Source organism: Papio anubis, chromosome 7 (genome assembly GCF_008728515.1).
Source record: "Papio anubis isolate 15944 chromosome 7, Panubis1.0, whole genome shotgun sequence".
In the NCBI taxonomy this organism is placed as follows: Eukaryota; Metazoa; Chordata; class Mammalia; order Primates; family Cercopithecidae; genus Papio; species Papio anubis.
This window is the reverse complement of record NC_044982.1, coordinates 136,582,574-136,601,138: the sequence shown is the minus strand read 5'-3', so window position 1 is coordinate 136,601,138 and position 18,565 is coordinate 136,582,574. Positions and strand designations below refer to the sequence as shown.

The following is an 18,565-nucleotide window of genomic DNA, read 5'->3' as shown; positions in this document are numbered from 1 at the left end:
AAAATCCTTACTGGGCATGAGTATATTTGAACATTACCAGAATTGAGTTGTTTAGCTTGTTTGAAAAGTCCTTCCTTTCCCTCCACAAAAAGGCATTCATAGAATTGTTTTAAAACCAAGGCATTCTTCTGATACAGGAATGGACAGTTTTACCCTTTGGAAATGATAGGGCTAGAAAGATTAATTTGACCTAAACTCCAGGTGTGACTGGAGTGGGCTTTTGCTCTTTCTTGACTCATCAGAGAATTTCATCTATTCTTTTTCAACACCTTTCTTGGACGCACTTCCAGAGAGGCGCTTTTTTTTTTTTTTTTTTTTTTTCTTTTTTTTTTTTTTGGTGGTCTCATTGCCCTCATTGCTCTTTTAAGTTTTACAGCTTCAAGTCAGTTACTTGTTGTTCCAACCTATTTGCTGTAAATAAACCATCTCTATCTTTCCATCTCTTTCTGTGTGTGTGTCTCTCTCTCTGATCTATATCTAATTGTCATATTTATATGACAGTAGAAAGTGGGGGTAAAATATTCAGGCAAGGATTTTTTTTGACCAGAGGAACAGCCTGCCTGTTAAGAAATTTTATGATGTCCATTATTATTCTCACACTTCCTTCTCTTCTTTATCACCATCTTTTTCTTATTCTTCTCAAATCACTGTAATTAGAAAAACAATGATATGTCTAGTACATATTAGTAACCAATATGCATTTATTGGACCTGAAATTTAAACTTTAAATACAAATGTTACCTATCACCATACAAAGTTCATTTTTAGAATCTCATTCTCGTTTTTTGACTCAATACATGAGCTATTTTGTTTTTTATTTTTATTTTTGGATTATAATAAAAGATAATGTTGTAGATGATAGAGAAGATAAATAACTCTATGTGTGAGAATGGCCTAAAAAATAAAAGGAGATCCAAAAGTGTTCAACTTAATTCTACAAATTTATCTTTCCATCAGGTCATGGAACCACAATCCAAATATTCTTTCACCATTGTGGTTTTGATTTTTGAACGCCAACAAAGCAAAACAAAGCATAAAACAAAGTGAAATACTTTCTGTTTTTCATAGTTTTGTGTTCCAGTGATTTAGTAGCCCACCAGAGGAAAAGAGCATACATTTTGGGATCAGAAGTTCTGAATTCTAGTTCCAGATCTGCAATTTAAGCTATGCGTGTCCATGAGGATTGCGTTAAGTCTCTTGGGCCTTTGGGTTCCTCAATGACTTTGGAAGGGCCATGGGCTTTACATGAGTTAATTTAGTTCTTCTGGTGGGTGTGGTAGAGTCTATTCCTCCCTCACTCCTGAGCCAGATATGACCTCCCCGGTTCCTCATCCATACAATGGGAAGAATACTACTCACAGGGTTAAGAGAGTAAAATGACACAATTATGAGAGAGGGTTTTATAAATCCTTAAATAATTGTATAGCTTTAAGGTGTTATCGTTGCTTTACATTTTACTTTATTCTTTAACTCAACAAACATTAATTATGACTAATAAACCTATGAGGACAATGCCTTTGGCTCTGAGGACCCAAATATGTTCAGTGCATTCTTTTCAGGTTCCCTCTAATGGGAATATTTGTTTTCTGTTGCCCATGGAAGCTGGGGAAGGGGCGTTGTATTGGAAAACACTGGTTCCTTCATGGAGGACATAGCAGAGCCTTTCCTGGCAGAGCAAGGAGAAAAGGCACTAATAATTCACAAAAGAAAGTAAATATGGGGCATATAATAGGTGGTTCTGAATGGAATTAATGATATCCTGGCCCACCTGTGAGTTTGGATATTCATGCTTTTCCTTTCCACTTCTTTACTCCTGTTAGTCATTCTGCCTTGGGGACCTCCTTTCACTGCATCTAGAATCTTCCATGATGCCCTTCCTCAACTAGCAATCCAATGTTGCACTCTCATTTGCACTCCCTTCATAGCACTTTATTAATAAGGCTCTTAGAACCCTTATATTCTGCCTTTATTAAACTATACAAATCCTTGAAGCAAAGAGGTTTTGAATCATTTTGGTATCCCTTGCAGTATATGCCTCATACTGCCCAGATTGAAATCCTGGCTCCTCCACTTACTGTGTGACCTTGAGGAAGTTACAGTACCCCTCTGGGCCTTACTTTGCTCATCTGTAAAGTGGAGATAACAATAGGACCGGCGCTATAGGATTTCTGTGAACGTTAAATAAAATAGCACATGTGAAGCTCTTAGGACGGTGCTGGACACATAGTAAACCCTCCCTAAATATCAGCTACATTATTTGGAATCATAAACACCTACATCTGGAACACAAGTTTCTGGATCAACTAGGAATTGGGTCCCTGTAGGATTTACTGGAGGAGTCAGTTTGAGGAGGCCTGCTGTGAGACTCAGAGTCCTGGGGAAGGTGGCCCCTGAAATCCATGTGTTGCTCCACTCCTGGCACAGCACCTCTGGAAAGGGGTGACAAGGGATGAGCAGGGCTTTTTCTGCAGCTCTCCTGCCCTTTCCTTTTCACAATTATGACTGAGTGCACTAGAAAATAGGCCTGCCTGCATGACGATGAGCACATTGACCTCTTATCCTCCTGGCCCCCCTGGGCCTTCCCTTCACACTCCCTCCTCAACCACAATGAATTAATGCCTTGAAGGATGAGGTTAACAAAAGGGAACAGCAGGCCTCAGCAGAGGGACAGGGAGAAGGGAGGATAGATGAAGGGAGTGCAGCATGGCGATCACGGAGTAAGAAAGCCGGAGGAAGGTTCACAGAACATCAAAGAGAAAGGTGGTAACTGGGGAGATGGGCGGAGGTGGGGAAGGTAGGTGTCTCCGTCCCAGAGAGTACAGTGAGCAGGAACAGTTAGCCTGGAACCTGTGGGGGTCAGCCTGTGGGAAGCTGGGTCACTGCTCAGGAGAGAATCTGACCGCCAGATGGCAGTGGCGCCTCAGTCACATGTTCCTAGCCAGCTGTGTGCAGGGACTCCTCCCCTTGTTTACCATGGTGTGAGTGTCAATGCAGCCCTGCCCAGTCTTCAACAGTAACACTGGATTCGAGTTTCAAAGAAAAGCAGCCCTGGGTACAAATAGGCATCTTTCTCTATACTTCATAACTGTATTCAGTCACAGATTCTTAGGATTAGAGAATTTTGGATTTTGTTTCAAATGAGCCTTTTAAGCTCAGGGGAGGAGAGGCGCAGGCCCACAGACTGACTATTGAGCTCTTTTCCTGTTTAGTGCCTTGTGCCTGCTCTTATGCATTGAAATTTAAATGTGGGAAGTAAGATCAAGGTGAATTTTCAGAAAACTTTTTTTTCCCTTTAAAATCAGGATGGGTAGTTTTTGGTCCAAGAGCGACATCACTTTCTTTATGTGGCTTTGCTCTGTTCACAGTGTGACAAGTCAGAAAATTTCTGCCTCAACAAGCTTCTGTGGCTCTTTGATTCAGAGTTGTGTAAGAGCCTTGGTAATGCAAACCCACTTATTCCTTTAGGGGCTGTCACAGGGCATTTTTCCCCAGCTCTGTTTTATTCCAATCCCAATTTGGACAAAACCACACACACACACACACACACACGCACGCACACACGCACACACACCCTATTTTTGAGTTGCAAATTTAAAAGCTTGAGACTCAAGAAAGTAAATTGATTCTAAATTTAACCCCCAAGACTCAAGAACAAAGCAATTCTAATGTTTTAAAAAACAAAGGTAAGAAAATTTCACAGATTTGGAATGCCAATCATAGATTCAGACATAGCTAGAAAATTGTTAGGCTAATGTCTCAAACTAAATTGCTAAAATTTAAGCCAATTCTTTTTAGATATTCAGACTCTTCAAAATTTTATAAAAATGCTTATTTTTAAAATAAGTTTAGAAATTTGAAATGAAATCGATAAGAACTTTACCAATTTAGAGAGCTACCAGGATTCTAAAACTGAATTGTGATAGGTGATTTGCAAAGCTCAACTGGACATCAGAATAGAACTGATTATCTCTGAAAAACCCAAACTACTCAGTCTCTGATTTCTTCCCACTGCCTTTAACTACATTTTCTCTTCTGTCTTGCTCTCTTCCTTAGTCCCTACTTTATCTTAGCTCTCCTTTCTTACTTCCTACCATCTTTTACTTTTTTCTTACCATCTTTATCTCTTTCTTAACTTCCTTGCCTCTCTTATTTTTATTTTATTTTTTTAGTTGCCTCCATCTATTTCCCTTCTGTTTTGTCCCCATCTCCTTTGTCTGCTCCCTGTTTTTAACTGATGACACTAGGTAATTAAAGTTTGTGCATGTATTTCCAATTATTTATTGGAGAGAGTTTTATGTTAGTAATTATCAAAGCAAGAAAATAGAATTTATATGTTTCATTCAAAAAAGGTGAATCAAGTGGTTATTAATTCATAGGACAGCTCCTTCGCTTGTTTATGTTGTGATAGTCAAGGGGCATATAAAGGACGAACAGGGAAGAGGGAGGGTTTGGTTCAGGGCATATGACATAGAGGTAGAACAGGATCTCACTTCTTTTACTTTGTTTCTAAGGCTCTGTTGGCTCGTTAGTAATCAAGAGGTGATATACTGTAGAAGACTTTCAACCAATCTAACTTCTCAAGTATTATTTTGTTATGATTTTTGAAAATAGGCTGATTTACTTCTCCTATCAAGTAGTGAGCCACATGGTCTCTGTTATGTTGAAACTGCTGAGCTTGATGGGTAAGTTATTAAAATTGGAATAATTCAGTTGGTTTTCAATTTATTTAAAAGTAATGTCTTTAGAGATAAGACTTAACCTTGTTCGGTATCTTCTTGGGAGACATAGGAGTTTACATCGCAAAGTCCATAGTTAATTACTCTGCAGTAATTTTGAAACTGTCTTTTCTCTTAAATTTATTTTCTTGCAGAAACAGTGAGCTAAACTTATATACAGGGATAACTTTACACAGAGAATCTTCAGTAAGATTCCTCAGATGTTTTCAAAAACAGTTTCTGCTTGTTTTGATTTCAAGTGATTTTATAGGGAAAATGAGAGGGGTAGAGATCAAGATTCCCTGAGGAGGGAAGGAAGGACTGATGTTACTTTAAAAGGCAACCTTTAGGAACTGTGTCAAATGAAGACATAGGAAAAGAAGAGAGAAACAGAATATGATGCAGTTTTGATGTTGATATTAATTTTTAATTTAGTTATAGACCATATAGCAGTTCTGTTTCAGAGGATTTAATTTGTCTGGCATAAAAACATTTATTGAATGTTTACATTTTAATGACAGTATGTGTTTGTGTTCTTTAGGTGGAATTTATCATTTAATCCTGATATAGATGCTATATAAGCCCTATTGTACAGACAATGAAATCAAGGCTTAGAGAGCCTAAGTAATTTGCCCAAAGCATCTGAAGAGTGAAACCAGGACTCGAACCTGGCAGTCTGACACCAGAGTCCATGGTTTTAACTGGTGCCTTCCAAATTATTGCCATACTGAGCTATTCAAATAGTGCTTTAGTCTGTGGGACCCTACTTTGGTCAGAACAGTTTAGACACAACTAACACAGTTCTGAGAGGAACATTTATGGCATACATTTGAAAAGAGAAAAATTCTCAAATAATCTTATCATTCATCTAAAAAACCTAGAAAACAGCAAAATAAACCCAAAAGAAGCAGTAGGAAGGAGATAATAAAGAGCAGAAATAAATAGACTTGAAAACAAAACAAAACAAAAAAATAAAGACAATCAACAATACAGAGCTAGTTCTTTGGAAACATCAATACAAGTGACAAACCTCTAAGAATACTGATAAAAGAAAAAAAAGAAGACACAAATCAGCAATATTATGCATGAACAATGGCAATTTGGCAGTTTGGTATAGATCCTGAAGACGTTATAAAGGTAAAAAAGAAATACCACAAACAACTGTGCACACAGAAATTTGACAATTTAGAAGAAATGGACCCTCTTTCTCAAAAAAAACAGACTATACACTTAATATGACATAGATAATTTGAATAGCTCTATAAGTATTATAGAAATTGATTTCAAATGTAAAGTATAAAAAGCTTTGAGAAAAAAAATAGGAGATAATCTTTGAAACCTAGAGCTGGCTAGTCAGATTCTTAGACTTGACACAGAAAACATAATCCGTAAAAGGAAAACCTTGATAAACTGGACTTCATGAAATTAAAAATTTTTGTTCCACAGAAGTCCCTGTTAGAAGGGCTTAAAGATAAGTTACAGACTAGAAGAAAATATTTGTAAACCATCTATTTGACTAGGGACTTGTATCTTGAATATATTTTTTAAAAGCTTCTTAGCCGGGCGCGGTGGCTCAAGCCTGTAATCCCAGCACTTTGGGAGGCTGAGACAGGCGGATCACAAGGTCAGGAGATCGAGACCATCCTGGCTAACACGGTGAAACCCCGTCTCTACTAAAAAATACAAAAACTAGCCGGGCGAGGTGGCGGGCGCCTGTGGTCCCAGCTACTCCGGAGGCTGAGGCAGGAGAATGGCGTAAACCCGGGAGGCGGAGCTTGCAGTGAGCTGAGATCCGGCCACTGCACTCCAGCCTGGGCGACAGAGCCAGACTCAGTCTCAAAAAAAAAAAAAAAAAAAAAAGCTTCTTAAAAACTCAATAGTAAAAAAACAAACCATACCATTTGAAAATGGGCAAATGACATAAAGAGACATATCACCAAAGAGGACATACAAATGGCAAAGAAGCACATGAAAAGATGCTCAACACCATTAACTACTGGGGAAATACAAACTAAAACTACAATGAGACCTCACTACAGACCTATCAGAATGGCTAAAATAAAAAAGAGTGACAACTCCAAATGCTAGCAAGGAAGTAGGGAAACAGGATCATTTATACATTGTGAGTGGGAATGTAACATGCTACAATCACTCTGGAAAATGGTTTTGTAGTTTCTTAAAAACTGAACATGCAGTTAACATACAGCCCAACAATTTCACCCCTGGGCATTTATCCCAGAGAAATGAAGACATGTTTGTACAAAAATCTGTACATGAATGTTTATGGTGGCTTTATGCATAACATCCATAAATGAAAACAACTTGAATATCCTTCTATAAGTCAATGGTTGAAAAAATTGTGGTGCATTCATACCATGGAATACTACTTAGCAATAACAATGACTGAACTACTGATACATGTAACACTCTAGATGAATCTTCAGAGAATTATACTGACTAAAAATAGTCAAACCCAAAGGTCACATACAGTATAATTCTGTTTATAAAATTTTGCCTTTTGAAAAGGCAAAATCATGGAAATAGAGAGCAGATTAGTAGTTGCCAGGTGTTAAGGTGAGGTGGGAAAGGCAGGGAGGTGGGTATGGCTATGGAGCACAACCTGAGGGATCCCGTGGTGATAGAAATGTTCTGTATCTTAACTATTTCGATATCAATATCTTGGTTGTGATATTATACTATGGTTTTGCAAGATGTGAAACTATAGTAAGATGCAATTCTGAGTAAGGGGGATACAGCATCTTTTGGTATTGTTTCTTACGCTGAAAATGACTTTGAAGTTTATCAAGATACTCAGGCAGATTAAGGAAGAGTGTGGAATGACAATGAAGGCATTAATCAGGAGTCTTGAAAAATACTTTTTAAAAGTATCAAGAAGGCCTATGTGTGATTATTCTTACTCTTTTGTTTTTCGCATTTGAAGGTAGAAGTGAGATAGTGGAGAGGATCCTGAGGAAGTAATTCAAAATGATGACAAACTTTGATAAATGACATGACGTAGATTAGGGCTAAAGAACTAGGGCTATCTGTCTTTTTTTGGTGTGACTATTTCAGTTATTTGAACAGTTGTTTAAGTGGATGGACATGTTGACCCTTTAGCCTCTCTACCACTTATCTCACTCTTGTCCATCAAGCCAGCTCAATTTCTGCTTCATCTATGAAGTTCTTGACTATCTCAATTCCTACTCATCTCTGCCTCCTAGGAATCAGCAGGTTTTGATGAATAAGATTACTTTTAAACAAACTAGCTTCAGTTATACATCCAACTTAGTCTTTCCTGAAGAAAGCTATTTTAACAATGGGTATTCCTTGAGTTGGACTCATATTGTCCTACATCATTGTGAAGTTCATTTACAGAAGGTTAAGATTGGATGCCTTGTTAGGTATCCGCTTTTTGCCTGTCTACAATGAGTTATTTCATGGATTTGCACAAAATTCCACACAGTGATGTTTGCTTTTTTACCTACCACTTGCTTTCCCCAAGAGGATGACTATCCTTTTGGGGGAGCATTGAGTATCTTGGGTGACTCGGGTATGTATTTAATCAATATTTGTTGACTGAATGAATGTATCACTAAACATTTCCATAAAACATAGAACTCTGATAACTGATCTTAACCTACAGTGTAAGAGAATTAGGCTGAATTCAGTGAGAAAACTGGGATGGTAAGCCCTTAAACACAAGACATAAGTGATGGCCATAGAATCTTAACTGCTGGCTGTTTATGAATATCAGAGAGCCATCTGTCCAAAGTATGTGTGGTCCCACCTATAAGAAGATGCACAACTCACTGTGATTTGCTAAGCTTGTGTAGGTTGTCTATTTTAGATTTATGGATTTCTTGGATTGATTCTCCAAGAAAATGAAAGCTGTATTCCTTTTCCCATTTAAATTTCAGCTACTGTGAAATTAGCCATGACCATCTTTTGCAAGTAAAACTCCTATGTAGATAGTAGACTCTGGAGTGATATTAGCTTCCTTTATTTGGCAACTGTGTTCCTATTCCAAATGTGTTTTGTAACTCATGCATGATGTCTGAGTAGGTTCAAATGAAACCATATTTGTTATGTCCTCTGTTCTTTCAAAATGCAAAACAGATCAGTGTGTTGTTATAAAGATGTGCCATGGGTAGAATGCCAACTCTTAGGAGCCCAAGAAGCCCTGCCCACTTTCCTGAAACAGTGAGCGAAGTGTGAATGACATTCAAAGGAGAGTTTCTTGGATCTCTTGGGTTTGGCTTTGCATGTGCTACACCCACCTGATTGCTTTGGTCGGATGCTGTTGGCTGTTCCATATAAAAATTCATGTCATGTCAATAATTTCACAGGGAAACGAACCTAAAAGTCCGCCATGCACTATCAGTTACTTCGGAACTTGGAGCAGATATCAACAGACTTGCAAGGTTTGACGGTAAGTATTTTAAACAGATAAACAAACAAAAATCTCAAACCCAAAAAGCAAAGCAACAAACTAATTATGTGAGATCCACCTTATGTTTCTTTTTATTTGGTGGAAGGACATAAAATTCTCCAGGCATCAAAGCCTGTAATTTATTCTCACGCTAAAGAGAGTAAAAATATTTGCCAAGGGGAGAATGGCTTTATTAGTTTATCATTCATTTCATGCTTGTTTCCTTTTTAAATATCATTTACTTCAATCCCATAATATCCTTTACTTGCCTAATGTTGGCCTCCCTGGAGCCATATACAGACTTGCTGAGGAGGAATATTGGCTACCCTTGTATTTCTAGCTCTAGGTCTAACCACCCGTCCATTTCCTGGCTCCATAACAAAAACTACCGGACCTCAAACTTCATGAAGACAGCCATCCTGCCTCATATATTTCTGTACCTTGTATGGTGCTTGGTATAATGTCTTGAAGATATTAGGTGTTCAAGAAGAATATTCTGATTTATTAATCAGTTGGTCATCTGTTGACTTTTATTTTAGACCATGGTTTCAGTATTTCCATCTTCATGCCATTCAGCTGGTCCCTTGATCTTCAGTATAATCTCTCTTGCCTCTCCTTTTCTACCTATATCTTGTTCTATTCTAGTAAAGTTATTCTTAAGTTGTCATGGAACAACCGTCAGATGTTGTCCATTCTAGGGATATCTGCATTTATGATTAAGACACCACAGAGAAATGCAATACTTCAAGAGTCAAAGGAAAGAAACACTGATTGTAGGATTTTAGGCACAATAATAGACTGCAGAGAGAATCTTTGGAGTCTCTCTTTCACTCCTCAATGGTCTCCTGCTTTACCTACTTGTCAGTCTGGCCCAGAATATTAGTATATCCATACAGATTGGCTTTATTTACTAATAGATTTTCATGAGTTTGAGACAATCTTCCAAAATGTGTTTTTGGGGGATCCACTTATGGAAAACATGGATAAGGGTCTTAGCATAATCACATGAGTTAAAGCACAGGCAAGTTTATGTTGTAAAGTTTCTCCAGTGCAGAGCTTAGAGCTTCTATTGCCTGTGCTTTGCAGTTGCTTGTAAACTCTGTCTGGATTCTGTTAATATTTTAATCTCTTTTAAATGAGTGCCTTTATAACAGATGTTTATAGAAAAAAAATTCCTCCAAATTGAGATTTAAGTCAGGGAGTAGCCAGGAAACTGAATGGTCCAAGGAATATTTTGATTAGAATAAAACAAATTACACATTTTCTACTAAGTAATTTTTTCAATGAAATTTTACTGTTATGTGAATCCAAGAAAAGTAAATTGTGTTCATGAATCAAAATACTTGCTTAAAATACCTCATTGAATATTTATGGAGTCCTAAAAGGGCCACCTAAATATAATTTACTATTACTCATTTCTTTCCTGGCAGAGTTGTACCTTTACACCTCTATTGATCTACGAAGAGGTAGAAATTCATGAGTTTTAGTGTTGTTAACCATCAAAAAGCAGAGCGTGATTGTTAACAATTATTTAGGTCCCATTCTTTCCTAGATGTTTGCCCAGATAGGCTACACTATGATGCAGTTATAAACAACCCTGCAATCTTAGTGGCATAAACACAGTAAAGGCTTATTCTTACCCATGTCACATCCTGAGTGGGTTGGGTGGCCTTCTCCGTCACGGAGCCACAGTATCTGGACTAATGGCGTCTGAGGTCCCTGCATCGGGCAAAGGGTAAGATGAAAGAGACACAGTGGTTTTTAAATTCTTCTTCCTCTTATAGTTCATTGGCTAACATTGTCACCTGGCCCTGACTTAACTGCAAGGGAGGCTAGGAAATAACAAATATGAATACTTGTTGAGCATTAACTGTCTCTACCACACCCTCCAAGAATCATGGCTCTGTAAGTCGATGCCAGGATAATGCATAAGGAGCCAGGCTGGATTAGGTGGATTTCTTACATGGAACTACAGGATTGGGGCTAAGTATCCCTCTCTTCAGCATGACTCCTTATACTCTCAATCCACCATACCCTGCTTGGCTTTTTCTTCTTCTTATAGCAGAAAATGAATAAATAGTTATAAATTCCAGTGTGGGGCAAAGAGGAAGACCAGCATCAGGCCCCAAAAAGACATGGGAGGGCAAAGGAAAGGCCTAACGTAAAGAGACTAGGAAGGGCGTGTGAAACGATGGGGTGAGAAGGACTGAGAAGGAGTGCTGGATCCTATCCTCCTGGAAGGCAGGTGTCTGGGAGAGGGATCAGCTGGCATGGTAGTTTTAAAATGTCTTTACTTCAGATCCTTTCTGATGTAAGAAACTGGAACACAGTAGCTCCAAATTTAAACCAATACAAGTGGTTTTGCTCAGGCTGAAAACACTTTCCTCCCCTAAGATTTTACACATGAGGTAACAGGTCTTGAGAAGTTAAAGGACTTGCTTATATATAAAAATAGCCATTTAAAAATACTTCACAAAATTTACTTTTAAGGTGTGTTAATAATTATTACTTACTAGATATGACTTGAATTTACTTCATACAGAATGGGCAACTCACCAAATCCCCAATGAAGAATTGTTTTCCCCAATAAAGGCAATACAGAGCCTCCCTTTTTTATGATTATATATACTTAAACTGTGGTCAGCTTTTCAGAAAACATGTAATGCCAAATTCATGAGGCTGGTACACTTCTGGGCTAAAATCCAGGTTTCTGTTAAGTTTACTTTTTTGTTTTAAAATCTTGGGCTGCATTTCAATCTACCTTAAAGTTCAAGGCAACAGGGTGTTTTATGGGTTTATTCTAATAAATAAAAAATATAATTTCCTGTTTCTAAGAAAGCATCAGAAGAATGAATAGATGAATTGAAGGAAAATAAATTAGAAACAATATACAAATTAGATTCCCCCCAGTTAGCAGCCAAATTTAAAGACCAAGAGGATGATGCAAGATGTGGCATGGAAGCCTTTGAAAGAGTTACGACAGTTAATAAACCCTAAATCCTTCCCATGATTGCTCTTGCTTTCCTTGGCCTTCAGTTATTTTCTCCATCCACTTCTTTCCAAGACCTAATTTATGCATTTCAATTTTAATATCACACACACACACACACACACACACACACACTCCACTATCTGCACATGGTTTTCTAACTACTCCATTTCACCATTCTTCTCTTTCCTTTTTTTCCTTCCTGTATTCTTGCTTACTGTTCTCATCTCATCTTCCTCCTTCACTTTTTATCTTAGCTATTTTCTCCACCTGCAGTGTCACTTTTCTGTCATTCTTTATCTTTGTTTTAATCACTCTCTCCATAGTAATTGGTTTAAGTCTTTATTAAGTACCTCCAAAGTACAAGATGCAAAACAAAGTATGTAGAATTATAAATGATCTCTCCATATATTATCCAGGTTCTTTTGATCCTTTGCTCCTTGTTCTTTTTCTACTCCCTTTTTTGTGTCTTCTTTATTCACCTTTGTCCTAATGAAATATCAATAGATTACAGGTTTTCCTCTGGTGATTGGAAAAAGACTTTCTTGACTCATGGGAATCAAAACCAGATATTGCATCCTTTAGTTTAAATTAAAATAAGATATCAACATTGTGTATGTTTGACAATGACCTGGCTAGCTTTGGCAAGGTATAATAGATGAGACAGATATGTGAGGCACACTCTTTACCATGTTCTATCTGTGCTAAGTATATGTTTTAATTTGTGACTTCTGGGCAAATCTGGGTATGGCATTATTTTTGCTTCTGGTTACTGTGTGTTTTTTCTTCTGAGACTTGCCAAATACTTTCTTTAGCACCAAATTACAGTTTTCTGTCCTTGAATCATAAAAGCACATCTTCCAAGTATCTAAAGACCTGAATTTCCCACTCCTATCCCCAGAGAAGTTCCCACTGGGGACTCCACGTTTCGGACACATAGGGTCAGAACTGAGATGGGTTGAAACCTCAGGATGTCTCTGGTGAGTCTCTCTGCCTCCTCACTTTTGCATCTATATTCAAAGATAGTGTCTTTCTGGTGAGCTGATTTCTTTCATCCATATGTGTACAGTCACCCATTATTCATTTAGCAAATGTATGTTTAACACAAGGCCAAGGGATTTGTTAAGCCTAGGATACAGTGGTTAATAAGTCAGGCTCAGGCCATGCTTTTTTAGAGCTTATTTCCCAGGGGAGAAGACAGACTTGAAAAAAGTCTCATCCCTAAAGAAGCCTTTGATTAGGTAAAGGTCCTAAAGTTCTCAGGCCCTAAACTTGATGTTGATATGTGAGCAAGAGCTCCCTATGTACCAGGCACCATGCTGAGTAATTGCACACATTATCTTGTTAAACCCTTACAACTCTTGAAGGAAGAGATTATTGTTAGCTCAATTTATGGATAAAGAATCTGAGACCAAGGTAAATTGATTAACTTTCCCAGTGTCATATGGCTGTTAAGTGGAGAAGCCAGACTATGAACCCTGGACTTTTGGCAAAGCCTATTTTACAAAGGACACAAAAGGACACAAAACCCCAGGTTGTAAACCAAAGTAGAAAGACAGCATTGGAAAGTTAGGGAAAATTAGCACAAGAGCTTAGCTCCTGATTAGGGAAATAAATGAAATTTTAAAATATTCTAAACCTGAAGGTACAAAATTAATTACCAGAGATCAAGTCCATCCAGGACAAGGATGAGGTCATCATATTTTTAAAACGTAGCAATGTTCTCAGTGATTTTGAATGTCAAGATCCCTGACAAGAGTTTATAGAAGACTTGGCCAAATGTAGAGATCAGTGCACACAAGAGAGTTGGGTTTTGGCAGGTAAATCCATTTATTTGAAAAGTTCTCATGCAAATATTTTTATACATTTCAAACATCAGAAAAAAATGATTTATGGTCTCTTGAATTTTGTAAGAAAAGATACATAACTTGATCTAACATTGTAGATCAAATATAATATAAAAAGAGATTGAGTGGGCCTTGATTTTCATGTTAAAGTCTTATGGGAATTGAAAAGCTTTTATAAACAAGTAACTGAAATACTTGTCAATTATTATTATGTAAACTGGACATTCTTATTCCTTGGGGAAATCCCCGGATGTAAATTGTCGAAATGTGTTTAAGAATCTTTTGCATATTGTTACTGACTGAACTGAGATCTGTTTTCTGCAACTCCTGACAAGTTTACATATTTTGTATGACTGTTAATGCTGAATTCTGAACCAGGGAAAGGTTGACTCTTTATTCAGGAATCCTTGTATATTTTGTGGTTCTTTCTAAAGAATAGCATGTGTGTAATTAAAACATGGAAAAATAAGCATCTCTTTTTGGTTAAAAAAATAAAATAGCTTGGTTAGCATCTTGTGAGTTTTTTTGCTTACCAGATAGCTTTCCTATTCACCTGGACAGGAGCACACCCCAACAGCACAGCTGACGCATGAGGCATAGATTCCACGTAAAGGCGGAATCTTTACTGCTGGTGCCGACATGCCATTATGGTAATGATGGATGGGTGAACCTTGACAGTTGAAGAGTAAAGAAGCTTTAGAAAATAGGAAGGTGACACTCTTCTTTCTAAGAAAATAAATAAATATTTGTCACAATCTTCAGGGCAAACAGTAGTGGGCAATCTCTAAAATGCTAAGAAACTCTTGGCTAGAGAAATTCTTGAACAGCAATATTGATGTTTTATTTGCTGGATAATTTGTCTTATGGAAGAGTTGCAGTTCAGATAATCAGTAACTATTTCTATTAATAATGTACACAAAGAGATGAAGCCAGCTTCTCTGGAAAATCATAGAATATTGGGCACTGAGTTCCATGTTTATGATAAGCTGCAGACTTTCTCTTTGAGGTTAATACTTAACTCGAGAAGTCTGTCAAGTTGGTAATTAACCAACAATCCGGCTGACTAAATCTAGAATGCTTAGGAAGGTCCAGAATGAGATCCTGTAGATTTTTTTCAGTGTGGGTCTAGAGTATTTCTGTGTGAGTGTCAAATGGATAGATTGCAATCTGCTTTCCTGTCTTCTCTTCAGAGGGGCAAACAGATATGAGCAGCTAGTTTGATTGTATTTACACTTCATTATTGACGTGATTTTCTTCCAGCTTTATTATTGCCCATTAAAGATGACTTTGTGCTCCAAATATGTATTCAATAAATGACTATGTGAGAAATGATGTGATTTTTTCCTAAACTGTTTCCTCATCAATTGTCAAACTGACCATTTACATCCTCTTTCTCTTCTCTGATTGAACTAGCAAAAGGAAGAAGGGTCCTAAGAGAGCTTTCCCCTCATCCTTGTTATGCTTCATGGCTAGGCTCTCATTTTGGCTGCTTCTAATGCACTTTAATGCTCCCACCTGTTTTCAGTACTCTCCGATCTACTCGGCTCCCGTTAGATTTAGGCCAGAAACTAAGCCCCGCCTGTTGTGCCTCGGCTATTTGGTTTTCTAGTCCTTCATCACTATCATGGAAATATACCTACTTTGTCCATTTTTCTTAGATCTGCTCTCATATCCATCTCATCTCTTAACCTCTCTCTTGAAATCATCTGAAATTTTTTCTATCCATCTCTTCGACAAAGATCCTATTATGTAGATAGTATAATAGTTTATAGGAATACAAAGGTGAATACAGTGCTCCCTTCAAAGGAATCTGTTCATCCCTTTTGGAAAGTGGTACAAAAGAAATTGGGAAGTGTGTGTTTTATGCTAATAGAGCTTAAAAAGGGGAAGCCGAGCACTTCTAATGATAAAAACAAATGTAGTTTGGCTTTGTTCCCACCATTTTGTTTTGACTGGGGCCTGTATTTAGAACTTACATCACCGAGACCACACTCTTTGAGAAAGGCTGAATTGGGGCTTAGCCTCCAAGAACCCAGGCAGTACCCCTTGGCCCTACTGCCTGTTCCTGTCTAGAACCACACCCTTGGTGTGAGGCCAGCGAGGAGCGAGCCAACGTGTTTAAGGCTGTATTTGCCTCCATGTCAGTCTTTGCTTACGACAATAGAAATGATCAAATGAACCTGTTTTTTATATTCCTTTTGGCAGGGATTGCATATCATGTTGTTTTTGCCCAAAGCACATTTTTTTTTTTTTTTTTTTTTAAGTGGCTCAGTTTGAAGCCTGAGAAATTGAGTCTTGGGTCAAGAATCTGAAATAAACTTTAAGTGTTACTGTTAACCTGTTATTTTATGTAGATTTTGCTGGTGATAGCCAATTCAAGATTTTACAATTCAGAGTGAAAATTGGTCAAGAAGAAAAGATATTGAATTCTGAAAATGTCTCCCCATCTACAACATAGTTGTCCAAACATCTTGAGCCAGTTTAAATCGGTTTTAATTTACTTTTTACTATCAGTGAAAGGCCATAATGGAGCTAACCAGAATTCAGCCCCTTCCCTTGGCAAGGTTATTTGTCTTATCCAAATCCTCCTGCCAGTAGTCTCTATTTAGCAGTGGGAAATAGGGATGTCTGGGAAACTGCCAGTGAGTGCCTGAGTGGAAAGGCTTTAGGCAGTACTTTTGTTATACTGGGGAAAGACAGGTGGAGGTTGGAAAAGCGGCCCTGAGGCCATGAGACCCTCATTCCTTTCACAGTTTTATTTGCTTTTGTTTTTTTAATGCAAGGGCTGTTAGTGATCTGGTTGGTCAGGAGTGACCAGTGGCCTTGTGGCAACTGGTTGCTGTTACCTCTGTTTAGTAGTTTTAAAGGGAGTATCCTAGGAAGAAAGGGGACCCACCTAAGAAGCCTCTTTTAAGTTCAGACGGCAGCTTGGAGAGTGGATGGAGTCAGTGTAATATAGATCTCTAGGCTTACTTGGTCCCCTTTCTCTTTAATCAGCGCTAAAGATACAGTCCCCTTTTTATTTTCCAAATGCTACGTTTTATGTTTCAACTTGCCCTTTTGACTTCTGATTAAATGTGAATGTATTTTTGTTTGTTTGTTTTTGAGAGAGAGAACTTTGTAGGTACTAATCTCACCCCCAACTCCGACTCAAATCCTGACTGGATCTAACCACAGCTTCCTTTTTCATATCTCCCCTCTCTTTTTTCCTTCCTCCCTCTGTTCCTCTCTCCCTCCATTCTGTTCTTTCGTGTCTTTGTACTCATTATGTATAATAATTTTTCCTCACCTTTTGCAGTGGATATGTATATTAATCTAATAGTTATGTTTTGTGATAGGGTCCGTGAAAGATTCTTTGTGGTTTCTTTTTCTATCTAGAGAACCCCCATCCTAAATGTATATTTTCATATTGAAATAATGGAACGAATTGATTCGTTGATTTGGAGTGGGCATGCCTTTGGTTTGGAATTAAAGAAACTAGAAACATCTTCTAGGGGCAAGTTATATGGTGCCTTTGAGAGTCCCCATAACTCTGAATCTAATCAAGATAAGAAGCATAGAACAGCTGAAAGGAATCACACGCATTCTCAGACACATGTGGCAAACAAGGCCCAGGTTTATTTCTGGTGGAATACAGTAGGACCTCTGAAATCCTGATTATGAGCTTAGAAAGATGGTTAACTTTTGTTGTGAGACTGGAAGTATGCTATTTTAAACTGTGTAAAAGTTCACATTTAGCTGAAAGAGATGGAATAAGAGAAACTTTTAGGACAGTCACTGCTTTATCTTTTCAAAAATTATTTGTTATAAACTAGAAGTAAAGATATGCTCTTTTTTTTTTTTTAAAAGAAAAAATATCCCATGGCTCTTAAGATTTCTATTGTTATTTGTTTTCTTTTTTTAAAATTTTTATTTGGACAGTACAGAAAACTGTGTTTCAAAATAGTTGATGGCTTTCCATTTCTCTACCTCCCAGCTTATTTTTTCTAGCACAATTCTGTGTATGTAACCCCGTGCTGTTAAAGGGAAACAGTGGTAAAACAGTGCTGTGGGCTTCTGAAGAGAATTTTGGGTGAGTCGTAAAGAGGTTTGTTTTGTTTTTTTATTTTCCAGGGATTGTTGTCTGTGAGGCGCCTAACAACAAGTTAGATAAATTCATGGGAATCCTTTCTTGGAAAGACAGCAAGCACTCCCTCAACAATGAGAAGATAATCCTGAGAGGCTGCATCCTGAGAAATACCAGCTGGTGTTTTGGAATGGTTATTTTTGCAGGTACAGCATGTGACCTAGTTCTATGGGAACCTTTCCTGCAACGTACACTAGCACAGTCTACGATTCTCCAAGTTCTGATGAGCACAGTGCTTTCATTCCATGCGAAGTAGTGCTCTGGAGCTGGCTTCAGATTGTAGGACACCAGGAGAAAACACCATTGCTCTGAAAAGAGTACAGGTGGCCGTGCTGTATGAGGAACTACTGCCATCTTATTCTTAAAGATGCTGGAGTTTTAACTAGACAGTGGGTGCTAGATACCTACTGCTTAATTTTTCTTTATTAACCCCATCTTAATCACCTTTGTCATTTTATG

At 37.8% G+C, this 18,565-nt stretch overlaps 1 protein-coding gene across 4 annotated transcripts in view; it reads left to right on the top strand.

Annotated features, from left to right (window-relative positions):
• The window catches only part of LOC116275845 (probable phospholipid-transporting ATPase IM), a 152,803-nt gene that overhangs the window by 107,466 nt on the left and 26,772 nt on the right, over nt 1-18,565 (top strand). For all 4 annotated transcript variants that reach the window (XM_031668701.1, XM_031668699.1, XM_031668698.1 and 1 more), the window contains 3 exons: nt 4,612-4,682; nt 9,062-9,144; nt 18,094-18,252. In XM_031668701.1, the coding sequence (XP_031524561.1) occupies nt 4,612-4,682; nt 9,062-9,144; nt 18,094-18,252 (313 nt within the window). The remainder of the gene's footprint in view (nt 1-4,611; nt 4,683-9,061; nt 9,145-18,093; nt 18,253-18,565) is intronic.